General features: G+C 32.8%; 1 protein-coding gene across 7 annotated transcripts in view; it reads right to left on the reverse strand.

Annotated features, from left to right (window-relative positions):
- The window catches only part of LOC141455988 (probable nuclear hormone receptor HR38), a 248,493-nt gene that overhangs the window by 11,438 nt on the left and 219,003 nt on the right, over positions 1–18,052 (reverse strand). For all 7 annotated transcript variants that reach the window (XM_074131536.1, XM_074131534.1, XM_074131533.1 and 4 more), the window contains 2 exons: positions 14,795–14,997; positions 5,374–5,552 (listed from right to left, as the gene is read on the reverse strand). In XM_074131536.1, the coding sequence (XP_073987637.1) occupies positions 5,374–5,552; positions 14,795–14,997 (382 nt within the window). The remainder of the gene's footprint in view (positions 1–5,373; positions 5,553–14,794; positions 14,998–18,052) is intronic.

Below are 18,052 nucleotides of genomic sequence, written 5' to 3' on the forward strand. Positions count from 1 at the left end.
CTGCTGAGGTGTGAGCTGGTGCGTTGTCGTGATGGAAAAGGACTTTTTTGTGGGCCAATCGTGGGCGTTTTTCTTGCAGCTCGATGAATAATATGCACCTGTAATAGTTTTACCCTTTTCCAGATAGTCGATGAGGATTATTCCTTGCGAATCCCAAAAGACAGTCGCCATAATCTTTCCGGCCGAAGGAACGGTCTTCGCCTTTTTTGGCGCAGATTCCCCCTTGGTAACCCATTGTTTAGATTGTTCTTTGGTCTCAGGAGTGTAGTGATGTATCCATGTTTCATCCACAGTGACGAAACGACTCTTAAAGTCCTGCGGATTCTTCTGGAACAGCTGCAAACCGTCCTTGCAACACTTCACACGATTTCGTTTTTGGTCAAGCGTGAGCAATCGCGGCACCCATCTTGCGGATAGCTTTGTCATGTCCAAATGTTGATGCAAAATATTATGTACCCGTTCATTCGAGATGCCCACAGCACTAGCAATCTCAAGCACCTTCACTCTTCTGTCATCCATCACCATATCATGGATTTTATCAATGATTTCTGGAGTAGTAACCTCAACAGGGCGTCCAGAACGTTCAGCGTCACTTGTGCCCATATGGCCACTCCGAAAATTTTTAAACCACTTATAAACTGTTCTAATCGAAGGTGCAGAGTCACCATAATGTTTATCAAGCTTCTCTTTAGTCTCCTGAGGCGTTTTGCCTTTCATGAAGTAGTGTTTAATCAACACACGAAATTCTTTTTCGTCCATTTTTTGAAAATCACTCGACTTCCTTGATTCAAACGAATGCCAAACACAAAGAAATAGACCGATCTGGCTGAAACTTGGTGTGTGTTCTTCCAAGAGATGCTACTAACTAAACATAACCTCGATACGCGCCAGTGGTGCTATCTCTCTGACTTTGCACGGACTTTTCAAACGACCCTCGTATTATATGATTTTTCCATTATTTTATTTTTGGACCGTTTCCGCTTTTTCTTGTGAATAGAATAGCGTTATTGGGCAAAAAATATATACAATTTTATATTAAATAAAATGTTACAAAAAAACTAAAAGCATTTTCGGCTAGATAAATTATCGCCAGTTTAAAGTTGTTTAGAATATTTAAGTAATTAGTAATTAGTAATAGGTAAAGCTCAAATAAAAATTGTACCTCTCCTAAATTTGCAATTAATATTTATTTAGCTGTTATATTCAGCTATGAGAAAAGCTCGATACTTGTAAGCGGTAATGTGGTAATAGAATAACTGTTTCCATCCTCCAGGAATGTAACTTCGGTAAGAGTTAAGATACTTTTTCCCCAGCCACTTTATTCTATATTCGGTCAGGACTGGACAGATACCTACATAGTGATATAAATCCTCCTGTTCTTCTCTATTACAAAGGGCACATAGTCTGTGTTGCTCTGATCTAATTACATTGTTACTAAGAGAGATTTAATTGCCCTCATAATTTTAAGATCACTCTTTGAAAAGTTCAAGTTATTCACATCACTTAAGTAGCGCCTGCCTGCTGGATCCAGTATCCAGTATTAGATCTTTATGTAAACAATGGAAACTGAACTCATTTGCCCTCTCAACCATTGCACACCTAAAGCTATTATTTTAATAATGTTTTTAATACAATAATCATATTACAGAAGGATTACGTGATTTTAATTTCGGTTAAGCTATAAGGATGGCAGGAATATAGAGTACTGATCCATCCATTCGTTGTAATATATGTAAATAGTGGTATATAGTAGAGGGATGAATGTGTGAAGCGAATGTATTTATAAGTAAGAATGGAGAGTGAGTGATATTCTAGTGATAAGCACCTAGACGATGCTGGCTGTATGGCGGAAGCCAAAGCAACCAAAAAAATCCAAAAAAAAAAATTATATTTATTTAAGCGCCCAAAAAATAATTTAAAAATCGAATAAAAAGAAAAAAGAGACTAGTAAGAGTAATTTTTGTTTATTCAACGAACTGGTGTAAAAAAGAACGCTTAAAAAATATAATTGAGTCGTAACTTAATAGAGTTGGCCTATAATTAGAGTTGTTTGCTTTAATCCAAATATAAATCCATAATATGGTGGAAATTTCTTGTACTAAGTTGTATGTTTTTACCCAAACCATTCATTGTTAAAAGTGTGTACATCACACCAAATTGTCAGTTTAGAAGAAGCGAAGTTTAGTCAACTTTGACCAGGTTCATTCGCAATACTTAATATTTAAAACTAAGATTTTTTTTGAAATAACCAAATAATCTTTCCAATAAATCTAAAAGAGTAGTGTAACAATGACAAGACAATAAACGAGCAAGTAAATAAATATTAGTGACCAGGACTCGCTAAATGAGCACCTAACCAGTCTCCTTTGAAAATCTTTTGCAAATTAATATTCTTGCGAAACGTTTAATGGTAAACATTATGCCATGTATAATTAAATTGGAAATAAAATATTGCTTTTGTACAAAAAAAAATTTTGAGTTGTTCAAAACAGCAACTTATGCGTTACCTTCTACAGACGAAGGAACTTGACTTTTAACGCAATGGCGCGTGTTTAATAAGATAACTGTATGAATAAAATGAAGAATTTCCCTCACATTCTAAGGTCATACCATTCATAAAACACTATTAATATGCCATTTTAATTTCGGCCAAATTTAAAGGAAAAAGTTTACGATAAAACAATAAACAAAATCCATTCAAGGTGGAGCCAGTTAGGGAATGAATGAATCTCCGGATATTTTGAAGTTTTATCGGCTATGAATATTATTTATCAATGCTGTTATTACTTCAAAACGGACTTCAAGGGGCCACAAAACAAGAAATCCCTGCTACAAATCAACTACAAATATTTGAAAGGAAGAGAAAGCTAAGAGAACAAATTTAGATTTAAGTTTAAATAAAATACTTTTTCAATGAAAATTTTGGAATTGAAAAAATTACATTTCAGCAAAAATCCAATTTAAAATTACAGGAAATACTAGTTAAATTCGTCATCATTAAGTGTACAGCTGGAATTACCCATGGAGCATCAGTAGTAGTACCAACCCAGTCTTGACTAGAAAACCGGATCTGTATCAATTCTATTTGCAGAAAGAGATTTCTCATAAAGAAATAAATATACTATACTGATTATAAACATGCAAATATTGCCGCGGGAAAAATCAGATTTAAAGGGATTTGTCTGAAGTTTTTGTATTATTTTTGTGCATTATTTATTTAGGTATATAATATGCACGTCGAAATATAGATTTATTTAGTTTTGTATAATATAAAATCTGATAGATCTCAAATTTATTACTCCATTTGTATTACTTTTTCTTTTTTTTATTAAATTATACCAATATTGTATTACTCATAGCTTGAAATATCTCTGTATGTCTTAAGATATCGGTAATACATTACATTTAAATAGGGACTAATTACTCTAATTTATAAATAATTATAATATAAAACGTTTTGTTCATTGATACTGAGGTTAATTTGCATGTTTCTTTCTTTTATTCCACTTCTTTAACACACACACAAATTTATCTATTTTATCCCAAGGCCTATTGGTTTTCTAATAATTATCCAGATATTGGCTGTAGAAGTGTAATTCCCTCTCATTAGCTCAAAACCTGGGGTACTAATCTAACCCTCTCGAAGACTTGGAAATTTTATTGAATATTAAAAATCATTATATTATATAAAAAGAAATATTGAAGTGAATTCAGTAAAAACGAACACCGATCTTGTAGAAGTCAAATGCTGAAATTCAGCAAACAAATATAATCTGCCCTAAATTTGTGATGAACCTGAAGGGTGCTCAATTGAGTAATCAAGAAAGTGGACTATTTCAAGAATTATTAATGAGAGAGTTTCAAAGTTAATTACTTGCTTTCTGGAAGGTAAACAGTTCATATTCGGACTGAACCGGAAACCTAACTTTATTAGAACTCAAGAAGTGTTGAGCTTGATTAGAGAATCGTAATCTGATCCTTAACTCTGAATCCTTTAGGTGGTCCTTAATTTCATAATTGGCCATGAAGCACTAAAGAACTAGAAGCTTGCAAAACAACCGCATTGAAGATTCAGAGTCACTGTGGCGGCATTCCCTGTGCCACAAGGTAGTTCTGAAGAGAATGCCAGAGCATACTGGTATCGGAGGCAATGAAGTGCTGATCAAGGAGCATTCACTCCCTCCAGTAGTCCAGAACCTGTTGTTGGTATTACCAAGAGCACTGTGCTAATCGTTTTGAAGCAGTAGTAGCTTTGTGAGGAGCAAGACAAATCCAGAGAGGCCATTCTAGTAATCAAGCACGGTAAAAAGCTTATGCCCAATCTAGGTAAACTCAGGACTTAGGAGACCTTGAAGTTGGGTAAGAATCAAATTACACAGCTGACTGGCCCCCTTAAAGAGAACATGGTTGGTCAAAAAAAAAAAAGATTTTCGCCGGGTGTAGGCTCTGCCAAGAAGGCGATAATGATCAGAGGATCACTTCCGTTCAATTATGATGCTGTCACGAGATAGCGGTATGAGATATCTGGCGCTCTGCGACCAGAGAGGATCATACCGTTAATGGGGTTAGTGGAGAAGATCCAGAACCACATGAAAAGAGGAGGAGATGTCCCTATTGGACCAGTGGTTGGTAGAATTAACCTTCATGTGGCCATACCTTGAGGAACTGAAATCAACCCTTGGGCTAAAAATAATAGGGCTATCAGCCACTAAGATCACTTGATTCTATTCCCGGCAAAAGGCGCCACGGTAGCCGAGCGGTTCGAGGTGGGAACGTAAAGCCTGCCTGAAAAAATAGGCATTAGTTTACTTTACTTTTTCTTCCCAGAAAAATGTAAGTACATTTTAGTATATACGAGTACTTAGTAAATGTACCGTGTATATACTAAAAATGGTGACAAACTAAATTAAATCTATTTAATAATTTTTAAATTAAGCTAGTATTCGAATTCTTAAGTCCAAATTAGAAGTTGTTTTATTTTTAAAAATTTTATATTTACTTTTATTTTTTATTTACTTTGAAACTTTCTGCAATTTCCATTCATTTCAAACTTATACGTGGCAAAAACTTACGTTGCGTTTAAACGTAACAGTTCAATGTAAACTTATATTCTAAAACTGATTCCTAAAAGAATCCTAGGCAAACAAACAACTACAAAAAAACGCAAAAATTAAAACAGGAGTAGGAGCGTTTTTACAGAACACTATCCGCAGGCCGGAAATGCAATGAAAACACTGGGCGCCAATAAAAATGTTTAACTTAAAAAAATCAACTAAGGAAATAAAAGTTTTTCAAAAAATGTAAGAATTTTTTTTTTCTCGGCCCCAGCTTACAAACTTAACTTAAGAACATTAATGATAATAATTAACTTACCAGTAATTAAGGTTAGCGCGCATAAGCAGGCGAACGAGGATATATCCACATCCATGGCGTGCAATGATTGGCAGAATTCTAATATTGCGTGCAACCAATCGCCTAGAGACCTCTGGCATTGGGCTCGACTCAAAACTACCCCATTGCAGAACGTCAACTTCATGTCCATCACCCTTGTCCTACAAAAAATTGAATAAATAATGAATGATTGGTTTGGTTAGAAGAATTATATGATAGGAAGAAGTAGAATTGTCAGAAAATGAAATGATTAGGTAGTAGAAGTGTAATACGAGTACGAGTACAACTGATTCATTAATTGGGAGTTGTCTTCATTTCGGCTTGTATTAAGGTATTATTATTATTATTGTATTTTTTTTTTTTGGCGCATCAACAGCTGAGGTTATTAGCGCCCGGAGCTTTTTCCAGTGCACTGCCGGCCTCCGGACTGTGTTCTCTCGTTACAGACAACACTGTCCATCACCGGACAGTGAGCTGTAAGAAGCTTCTAGGAAGAGAAAATCTAAGGGTCAGCTGCTGGATTCGAACCCGGGACCTCCGCGTGGGAGTCCAGTATGCTAACTTCATAGCTAATCCCTTCCCTATTATTATTATTATTGCAAGTTAATGTAATAATAACTAACATGGAAGTTCTTTCTTAATTAAAAGAAGAAATTATAAAGTCATAGAAAGAAAATTGTATTAGACTCGCCAGAAAAAGTTTGATTAAAAAAAGAAAAACTACGTTCTTTTGAAACTTCTCTCTTTAATAACTAATCATAATTTTGTAATTAAGAAGTTTATTAATTATAAAAATTTAACCAGTAGGAAAAGAACACGAAAGAAGAATATAAAAAAACATTAAATACGTGTTAGATCATGTAACTTCTATTACCATCTAGTGAAATAACAATAAAATCTTTGACCCCCAACCAAGACCTTATATCTTATATAATAACTTTGCAGCAACTAAACGTTTGGGGGATGTGCACAAAATGATTGCACAGAATGGAATGTATTCGCAGCATCTTCAGTTTTGATTCTTAATGAAGTGGAATTGAACCGTTAAATATTCAATGATCACTTTCTTCTTTTTTTAACTTTTTATATCTCTGGGTTCTGAGATGCTTTCTGGTTTTTCTCTCCCTAAAGTCGGTAACTGGTGAGGAGTGGCAGTGTTGTATTGTGAAGTAAACACTGAGACTACAGTAACTATAGATTTTGACACGTCTTATACGTCTTCAGAAGTAAAGAAAAAAGTTTAAATCTATCAAAAATGTTGGAATCATTGATTTGGAGTGTCCACTCTTTAGGCTTTTCACATTGATGACTCCATTGAATTTCCACAAAAAAAAGGTGTGTTTTAGTGTCCACTCCAAATTTTGATTGCAATGTTACGCCATTTTTTTGTACTAAGTGCGGCGACGGGTTGTCAGAACTTAGTTAATAAATAATCTTTGTAAATAATCGAAATAAATTTTTCTTTTAAAGTGATTGCTGAGAATGCGAGTAAATTTGCTCACAGTCATTGATTTGGAGAGTTTTTCGTGCTCTTTAGGCTTTTCACATTGATGACTCAATTGATTTGATGACCAAAGGTGAGGCAGATAATTACAATAAAAACTATCCTAGACTTCGTTAAGTTATTTATGAATTATGTTGAGTTGCTCTAGTTTCTTTTAAATTGCTTTAATTATGGGACTACTAATCATTAATAATCTTTTCCTCGGAACTAATAACTGAAAATTGATTTAAACAAAACACTTTTTGAAAGTTGCGATTGACGAAAACAAATTGCCGAAACTCTAAAAACCTACAGCAGAAGAAAATCGATTACAGAATTTTACTCATTAACGCACATGAGCCGATCTGTTTGTAACGGTTAGTGACCCTCTCAAACCCTCTCTTACAAAAACATTTACTTCTTTTAGGCTTTGAGAAAGTATTGTGACCATTACATAAAACTAAGTAGTGTGTAAATGTAAACAATATACATTATAGCTTTATATTCAATATAAATAGTATATATTGTAGCTTTATATAAAATATAATCTGATATAATCTCAAAAAATGAAAAATCGCGAGAAGCTTAAACTGTATAATTCTGAAAAATTCAGAAAAATTGAATTAAAGCCATTTCTTGATTTTGCTTAAACACATTCAACAGGTAGAGGTTTTTTCCCGAGGAAATTCGATCGAAGGCCTTCTGAGATCGGAGCGAGTTAGGCTCCTAACCAAATATTACTCCATAATAATTAGGAAATGAATATTTCTGAAAAAAACTTTTAACACTATTTACTGTACAATATTACTGATTTGTTGAAAATACGAATCTTCTTCTACCAATTGCTTTTTAATCCTCTGGGATAAACAAAATAATTAAATATAAGTCTACATTTCAATCCCTACAAAATCACTTCTAGGCAATGTGTGCAGTTTTGCAACCTGGACCAGATCAATAAGCATTTAATGTGTTTTAAAATTCTGTGTTACAATAAAAAGGATAATTTAGAACGTTGAGAATTATAGCTCTGATAAACTATACTAGTGTCCACTCCATATTTTGTATATTGCAATGTTACGCCACTTTTTTGTACTAAGTGCGGCGACGGGTTGTCAGAACTTGATTAATAAATAATCTTTGTAAATAATCGAAATAAATTTTCCTTTAAAGTGATTGCTGAGAATGCGAGTAAATTTGCTCACAGTAAATGAATTATGAAACAAATAAGAAGGAATGATGATTACAAATCAAAGCTATCTATAAGATAAAATTTGTTATATAAAAATAATGATAGGCGATAAGTATTACATGTATTCACTATTAAAATAAAAAGAAAAATTATGCAATATTTATTATTAACAAAAAAAAGAAAAATGATGTTGACTTTTTCTATTAAATTAATAATAACGAAACTCGAAAACTTGTTTTTTTGTTTATACCATTTTCTATTAAGTGTAAAAGAACAATATTAAGAAATCGTGGCCTAGACTGTCGGGCGGCAACTAGACAATCTTGGCGAAAGTGTACGTTACTCACTAGTGAAGTGAAAGCAAACTCAGACCTCTGCCCTCTCATTCGTCAACCGGTCTGTCTATAGATTTGTTCGTAATAAAACTTCTTTAGTTGTGGTATATTGCAGATACAGTATTAATTATATATCCAAATATTATTTTTTTATTTTCTGATTTTAATATTATTTTAAAGTTAATGGTTATTACGATAATTATCTATGCTAATAGAAATAGTTAACTTTCTGATATTAATTTTTAGATATTTATTAGAATAGTGTATGTATCAAGTCGTCTTGCTCTAACATTGCTAGTAACATTAATTTAGGGGCATAATCTGAAGTTATTTACAACACATTTCGCTTTTAACCAAACACTAGATGTAATTTGAGAGAATAATATGAAATGAAAAAACTAAAGGAAGCAGCAAGCTGGACTTGAACCTATGACCTCTGTGTCGTAAGTCTAGCGCACTATCCACTGAGCTAATAAGTTTCATGGAAATAATTAATTCATTAATCGTTTGTTTTCTTTGAAACTAAGAAGTAACTACTATTTTAACGTAGCTATTTTTGCGATGATAATTTATCATCAAACAAGATAGCTACCCTCGCGTAGTTGAATAATAGATATTGACAGAAACTGCAGTATTGTTTAAGCCAAAAAAGATAGTCAAATATCTGGGAATTTGCCAATTTTAATTCCCTAATTCTTTTTCTTCTAATGTTAGAATCTAATATGAAAATTATTATATTTTATACAACAACAAATACCTATACAATAATATCCATTAAGGTTTTCTAATAGAATTTATAATTTAAAGTGTTCTAATTACTTGCAAAACCGAGCAGCAAAAATGGCTTTGCCTACAAATTTATCAATTTATGATGATAATTTATACAAAAATAATGCATCATCTTAAATTTTGATCCATATTCATACTAAATAAGATTAACTGCTTTTTGAATAATTAAACGAAACTAACTGTATAGAATTTTGCATCTCCTAGCTTCTAGCCGAGTATTTTTTAATTATTTTTACTCATCTTAAGGAGTACGAATGTCTTTCTTCATACTGGTCTTTATTTCACAAAGAGTTAGTCATCGAGAGAGCCTAGACACCGGAAACTACTACATTGCAAACATTCCGTCAGCTGTTCGTACTTCCCCACAATGTTGTATAATATACACAGTTTTTAATTCAACTGGTTTTTAATTTTTACATCTATTTAGAGAATAATGTTGTTATTAAAATAAATAAATATGGAAATATAGAGTTCATCTTTTTTTTATTGATTGATTTATTAATCCCAAGAAAAGAGAAATTATTGCGTTTCATATTTATTTTATTTTCTTCGCCGACCTTTCGATCTGGGGACTGGGATGCCTTCCAGTAAATCACTGATTCAAAAATGTACTTTTTTATATAGTGTGTTGGGTGTATTAACCTTAAAGATAATGCTTAATGGGCTGTTTAGGTATTATTACGAGGGTCGTTTGAAAAGTCCGTGCCAAAATAAAAACTACTTAATTTTTTGGGGTAAACCTTTTTTATTTTTCAACATAGTCTCCTTTTAGGCTTATACACTTCGTCCAACGCTGCTCTAGTTTGTTGATCCCTTCCGAATAATAGGATTTGTCCAAGTCTGAAAAATAGCCATTCGTTTCTGCAATCACCTCCTCGTTTGAATAAAATTTTTTTCCCGCCAGCCATTTCTTCGTATTGGAGAACAAATAGTAGTCCGAGGGAGCCAAGTCTGGAGAATAGGGGGGATGTGAAACGAGTTGGAACCCTATTTCCATTAATTTTGCGACCACAACTGCTGAGGTGTGAGCTGGTGCGTTGTCGTGATGGAAAAGGACTTTTTTGTGGGCCAATCGTGGGCGTTTTTCTTGCAGCTCGATGAATAATATGCACCTGTAATAGTTTTACCCTTTTCCAGATAGTCGATGAGGATTATTCCTTGCGAATCCCAAAAGACAGTCGCCATAATCTTTCCGGCCGAAGGAACGGTCTTCGCCTTTTTTGGCGCAGATTCCCCCTTGGTAACCCATTGTTTAGATTGTTCTTTGGTCTCAGGAGTGTAGTGATGTATCCATGTTTCATCCACAGTGACGAAACGACTCTTAAAGTCCTGCGGATTCTTCTGGAACAGCTGCAAACCGTCCTTGCAACACTTCACACGATTTCGTTTTTGGTCAAGCGTGAGCAATCGCGGCACCCATCTTGCGGATAGCTTTGTCATGTCCAAATGTTGATGCAAAATATTATGTACCCGTTCATTCGAGATGCCCACAGCACTAGCAATCTCAAGCACCTTCACTCTTCTGTCATCCATCACCATATCATGGATTTTATCAATGATTTCTGGAGTAGTAACCTCAACAGGGCGTCCAGAACGTTCAGCGTCACTTGTGCCCATATGGCCACTCCGAAAATTTTGAAACCACTTATAAACTGTTCTAATCAAAGGTGCAGAGTCACCATAATGTTTATCAAGCTTCTCTTTAGTCTCCTGAGGCGTTTTGCCTTTCATAAAGTAGTGTTTAATCAACACACGAAATTCTTTTTCGTCCATTTTTTGAAAATCACTCGACTTCCTCGATTCAAACGAATGCCAAACACAAAGAAATAGACCGATCTGGCTGAAACTTGGTGTGTATTCTTCCAAGAGATGCTACTAACTAAACCAGTGTTGCCGATGGGGTAAATCAGAATTACCCTCTCCACTAGGTTCAATTACCCGTTTTTACCCGATACTAAAACCAGCGTTACCAACTATATTTTATAAGCGGGATATATAAAAAACACTTTGTAAGCTTAAAGGGTTATAAACAGTATGTAAATAATAACTATGATTAAATTATTTTATTCTTTATTTTACAGCTTTTATGTATTAACATAATTAGTAGCAACATTTTTATAAATTTTATATTTAAAATTATTATAATAGTCATAACTAAACAGAAAATAAACTTTTAAACCTCTTTTTTGTCCCAAATGTTAGTATTTAACATTTCCTCATTTGGTTCAAAATTAATAATATCATTATCTTTGTATAAAAAATTTTTGGTGATTAAAATAGACTTTAATGTATTAGTTGACAAATTATTTCTGTGATCAGTTTTTATATTTTTTATGTCACTGAAAATTCTTTCAACAGATACATTAGAGAAGGGTAAAACAAGCAAAAAGTATATAACTTTTTTTAAATTTTTAAATTCAAGTTCACCATCAGCTTTTTTTATATTAAAAATTTTAGCCCAGTAATCCTCAGTGTCCAAATTTATATCGATATTAAAATCTTTTAACTACTGAACTGTTAGTAATATAAGTAGATTAAATATATAAAAATGTTATTGCTCTTTACAAAAGCTGAATTCAGTCTAGATCGAATTTGAAATTTTCGAAAAATTATTTCGTTTGAGTAAGATGATTACCCGATTTTACCCGTCAAAGTTCAATTACTTGCTTACTTACCCATTCAATGTTGAATTACCCGAAAAATGGGTAATTACCCGGACATTGGCAACACTGAACTAAACATAACCTCGATACGCGCCAGTGGTGCTATCTCTCTGACTTTGCACGGACTTTTCAAACGACCCTCGTATATATATTTATGTAAATTATAATTATTTATATACTCATATAGTCGCGACCAAAGACATAAGAGCTTAACGTGTATTTTAAGTTAAATTTACTTGTAAAGTACCCATTTCATGTAATGTACGTCCTTGATTCTTAAATATAATACAATAAATAAAGCTTTAAATAGAGAGATGAAGCAAACTATAATTTCGAGATTGAAAATTTCACAACCAAAAGTGTAAATTATTAAACGGATTTTCCACTTGTCATCGATTTGGTCATGCCTTTTACGATTACTACTAAGACTACGTACATACTATTAAATTACGTACAGTCAAAGAGAGAGAAAATAGTCAAGGTTGGGCACCGGACAGTTTTAATACAACAATAACTTTAGTTTGAACAATTTTTTAGAAAAAAAATGCTTTAGAAAACCCTAAAACGTCATCACAGTGTTCAGTACAGTGTAACTGTTCATATCACATTGATTTGTTTAGATTACTAAATGGTTTCTTATAAAGACTGAACAGCGTAAAAGCAAAATTGACTAACATGAATCTAGAATAATTTATGTTTAAGCAGGTGTAAAATTGTTGAAACTTAAGTAATAAACTTACAAAAATATAATCTCTGCACTGGTTATAACTTTACTGAATGGAACATCTGAAAGCAAAGAAGCTGAGGCGAATGTAATGATAACAGTTTTATTGGTTTGTTCATGTTAAGGGCATTTTATGTAGACTGTTAGGCTGGATTCCCTCAATAATAATTATTTTTTATGAGAGTACAAAAAAAGAAAGAAGAATAAAGAATTAAATAACAGATAATCAAAAAGTATAAAAGTTTGTTGATTAACAAACACAGCATTAATTTGTAAATCCTACTTGTTGCGATATTTAGTTTGTTTTTTATTGATCAATAAAATGATTGTCAATATAATTTAGTTTAAGAAGAAAATGATCTGAATTGTAGCCAATAAAATTGTATATGGCCAAATAAACATTTATCGTAATACAAATATTTGTGAATAGTTGAATTGAATCCGTGAGTGTTTTTATAAATCTTATTCTTCATTTAAGTGTTTGGAATTTTTGAGGCCTCAATAATTTAAAATATTTCGACAGAATTTTTATTGATATTATTTTAAAAAGCGAGAAGCTGTAATTTGGTATCATAAAATCGTATTATCAACTACATTGGTGCAAGAATTTTAATTTTCAAAAAATATTTATTATTTATTTTTAATTGTCCTTATCTTTTCTTTACTACTATGAGAAGAAGATACAAGAAGATATTTTCAAAGATACGAGAAGCTTCAGAAATAGTTAGAGAAAAGGGCATAGATCATCTTCTAATAATCCTGCAGCTTTTTAAATTAAGAAATTACTTATAATTACATCCAATTGATGGTAAAGAAAAGCAAAAAAAAATTACTTGGAAACTAAGAAAGGTCCTTACGGTTGCTGGGAAATCCTAAGGATATTTCCTTGAAATGGTATTTATTTGGGACGAGTCAAGAGGATTTATTCAAGACGGAACAAGAGGTGGCCTTTAAATTATCCTATAGGAACCCTAAATTTCTCTTAGAATCCTTACACTGATTAATCATAAACTTATTAGTGTCTTTACAATACTTCCTCAAATCCATCAGAGACAGGTTTATTAATTTCTCGCTCTGTTTTTTTACCCCCTACTTCAAGTTTTATGTGTTTACATAATAGAAATAAATCAATCAGTATTGTGTTACTATTACATACAATCTGATCTGGACCATTAACTGAGTGCAGGTTTTTTACCAGCTGGTCCTGTGTTACTTGAAGGTGCTATCCTGGGAACTAAGCGGTCAGGATGTTTCTCAAAACGTGATGCAGGACTTAAACATTAAACGGCTCATAAACTTATACATCACGAATTGGAACAGGATGATTTTTTTTTTCCCTTCCACACAATGAGAAAATATACAGGTTAGATTCACGGAATACAATATTCGTATTACTTTAAATACTTAAAATAAATACTTCTTCAAAGTACTTAACAAATATTTAAAACTATGTAATCTCGAAAACTAATGTACAATGAAGACCAATTTACAAAAAAAAAAAAATTGTCCAAATCGCCCATTAAGGAGAAAATAAAAAGTTACGAGCAAATTTAGCTCAATTTCGCATACGTTTTTACCCAGTCATTAAAATCTTTTTCAATTTACACACTTGCATTCTTCTTAAAAGTTATAAGTGGCTCCAAGAAAGAGAAAATCCAAGGGCAGGATTAACCATGAAACCTGCGATCTCCGACCGAGAATCCAATGCTTCAGCTTTGCATAAATCCATCCCCTCTCAAAATTCCAATTATACAGTTACTAATATGATTTTAATAGGAGTTATCGAGTAAAAACTGTGGTCTCTAGCGCTCCTAAACATTTTTATTTTTCTCTAGGTTCAACCTTCTGGTTCTGCAACAATCATTTCTACCCTCTGGAGCCTGGATCTAGCGAGATTTCTCCTATCATTCCTTTTTATTCAGAGTTCGGTTACTTTAATTTACAGGAGAAAATTAATGAAAATGAAACTTTTTGCCTACAGGATGCTGGCAAATATTATTAAAGATCAAAACACGTCATTAGTAGTAACTCCATAACATTTTGTGATTTCCCATTAGTTTTAAAGAATTTATTTTCTTGGGTAAATTATTCCTTACTGCTGATGGCCTAATTTTGACTTATAAAAACCCCACTTCTAAATCGTGTGGGAACAAATAAAAATAAAATTCACAAAGTTTTCTTATTTTAAATATGGAAAATTAAAAACAAGAAATTGCATACCTGTAAGCTAGCCTAAGCACAAAAAGCTCTAAAGAAGCTGACTGGAACAATAGGTCTTGATCTTCACGGCATAATTCCGAAAAACCAGGTATCTTTTCGGCAAAATGCCTGATCACGTCCACAGATGACGTCAACAGGTTATAGAATTGCTGCGTCTTCTCCGTTTCAGACATAGGTATTTCCTCTTCGTTCGGCTCACGATACTGCATTTATAAACAAATAAAATAAAGAAAAATTGTTTAAAAAAAAACAAGTATTTGCAACTAACCATAAATAAAATATTATTATTTAATGTTTAAAAAACAAAATTAGGACAATCTCTTGAATTCTTTTTAAAACACAAATGAAATGCTATTAAAGTGAGTACAATTCTGGAGTCAAGGAAGTTATGTTAGAAAAAAGTGAGTTACTAAGTGTTAGCAAAGATTGCTAAAATTGGTCGGGCACTTAATATAACTTGTAAAACCTTTGAATATATATGATTATACCTGGATTGATCATCAACCGACATGAAGTCTTATTACCAGCAATCATTTTCATATAAATCCGTCCGAAATGTAATTTATTATTACATAATAGAATAATTTCTGTAGCTCCCTCTTTCGATTCACACGCTCTGAACCAATGTTCAGAGAACTTCTCATCTCTTTAGAGAGCTAGAGATTTTTTAATTCACCACTTATCGCATTAGCTTGTCGTTTCTAAAAGAACTTAACTTTTCTGAATGAATTGTTCAATAATTAATCTTTTATTAAGAAAACATATTCATGACTCTTCTTATTGCAACGGAATTTTCTTCTAACATTTGATTTTACTTAAGAGGCCAATAAATCCTTAATCTGAGCTGTGGGTCCTTCCATATAGTAACATTTGTTAAGTTTCTTTTCCTGCCAGCTGAGTTTCCGCCTAACAAGTTAGTGCTTTAAGCTTCGAGCATTATTTCGTTTTTAAGATTAGAATCATCACATACATACACGTCATTCAAAAAAAAACTTTATTTCCCTGCAAACAATGGAACTCGAAAGGAAGCGATTATAATAATATCTCACATGAGCAGCGATATCGATGAAATCTTAATCGATTTTAAATACAACAAACTTTTCAGATTTTTGAGTAATTTTAGCTTAGAAAAACTGTAAAATATAGAAAAATAGGATAGTCAAGAGCTGCGACTCTGCAACTTAAAACATTAGACAACAGCTCAGTTTATATTTTTAGCAAATGCCGACTGAAAGTATATAATGCTTTCTTCAGAATCTGGATGAGTTCGCGTTTTCGCAAACCAATAATTATATGCTACGAAAAGAAGATTTACTTCAATAAAAATTGTAGACTGATAACACAGTTTTGGTTTGATGTACCTTTCCAGGAGGTGCTTAATGGAGAAGAAATAAGGACTGAAAACAAGCATGCGGATATTCTAATGAATGAATGTTTGATGGAGCTCCAGCCGATGACCTAATAGGACTTGTTAAGATAACACTGGCACGCAGCTCGACCTGCTTTACTGAGCAAGGTCATGTCTCTGAAGAGTTTTCAGCGACCATTGGTCTTAGGCAAGGTAATCACTAATTACCAGTTTTTTTCAATGTGGTAATAGAGTCGTCTGTCTACAGTGTAATCGCATTATACACATATAATACGATTTCATACATATAATCGCACTACCCAATGCAGAGGATGTTATTAACTAGATAGGTGTCTGCATTAAAGAAAGTTTTTGTAGAGTTACAGTAGGGAGCTGCGGGTTACAGATAGATGCAATGGAAACAAAGTCTATAGTTAAGAAAACGAAAAAGAAGTGATTTGGTATGTTTCGGTAGGAAAATATTGTTTTAAAGCGACGGACAAATTTAAACACTTGAAATGATTATAAAACAAAAAAGATGAATGATGGCGAAGGCTTGTGGAAGGGTACAGGAGCTTTGATATTATAAGGCTGACAATAAGAAATAAAACAACTCTTGAAGTGCCAAATTAATAGTTTTTGAAATAATTCTCTGAACTGCAGTTTTGCAATGTCCCTGACTGCAGCATAGAAGAGGAGAGAAGCAACTCAGAGCTGAAAAGAAGGAGATCTTGTTGAAGAATAGAAGCTAAAATATTTGACTTCCGATTGTTGCGACCTGTTCCATGTAGGAAGATCGCAAACCAAGATGGGCATTCAAAGGACTTTCCAGAGTGTGAAAGCACAATATATGGATCAATGAGGAGAATTTGGGACTTCAAACTTCGTTTTGGCTCATCACCCAAATTCTATAGTTAGATAACTTGACAGCATTGCACTTGGCACGTTAAATGTCTCTTTACCAAATGAATATGGAACTCCTCCCTCAACCAGCCCGAACTAATCACCCTCTGAGTCGCATCTTTTCCGCTCATTGGCCTACTTTATATGTTTGATCGAAAAAATGCACATTTAGGGAAAGATAAAAACCAATGATTGCGCCTAGTGACAATAGGGCATCGAACTGTGGATGACGGACGGCCTGAACTAAAGAAAAAATAAAAAAGAGAATAAGGAAACCACATTTTTATTGATTGAATTAATTAAGGAATAACCTCAGAAGAGTTGGTATTTGTATCATTTAACGTTAAGAAAAATTAAACTTATTGTGATGAACTGAGAATGAATAAAGTTGGACAACTGGGAATAGCCAGAATTGATAGAAAAGAGAGTTAAGGAAAAATCATACAAACAATTCATTTTAAGACTTGGGCCAATATTTACTTCAAGAATTATTGTACAAAACTGAACGCAAGTTATTTGCCATAACTTTTTTCAAAGCAACAAATAGAATTGATGCTCATAAATTTAGTTTCTTTGTGTAAAAAGAAATAATTTCAAAGTAAAATCTTTGGTACTATCTTTAAGTGATTTATTGAATAACCGTTTCTTTCTCCATTTTTTATCAAAAAGAGACTTGATTACAAAAAAAAAATGGAGATGTTATTTATTACTTTTCGAATATCTGATAAGATAAAAGACATAAATAAATCTGCTGCAATGCTACAAATGGGTAGAAATTATTGCTGTTTCATTTCCAAGTATATGCGAACATATATTTCCAAATACGGTAAGTCTTTCTGTAAAAGATTTGGCACTTAATTTATTCAAATAAACTTAAGATTAAATTGATTTTGAGTATTTTTTTACTCAAAGGGAATGTTAAATAAAGAGATTTCTTCGTATAGAAAGAAAGTTATAATAATTAATAACTTTGAAAAAAAAAAAATGTAGCACATTTTACACGGTAG

The sequence above is a fragment of the Rhodnius prolixus genome, unplaced genomic scaffold (genome assembly GCF_049639745.1).
Source record: "Rhodnius prolixus isolate KJV_2025 unplaced genomic scaffold, Rpr scaffold_4, whole genome shotgun sequence".
In the NCBI taxonomy this organism is placed as follows: Eukaryota; Metazoa; Arthropoda; class Insecta; order Hemiptera; family Reduviidae; genus Rhodnius; species Rhodnius prolixus.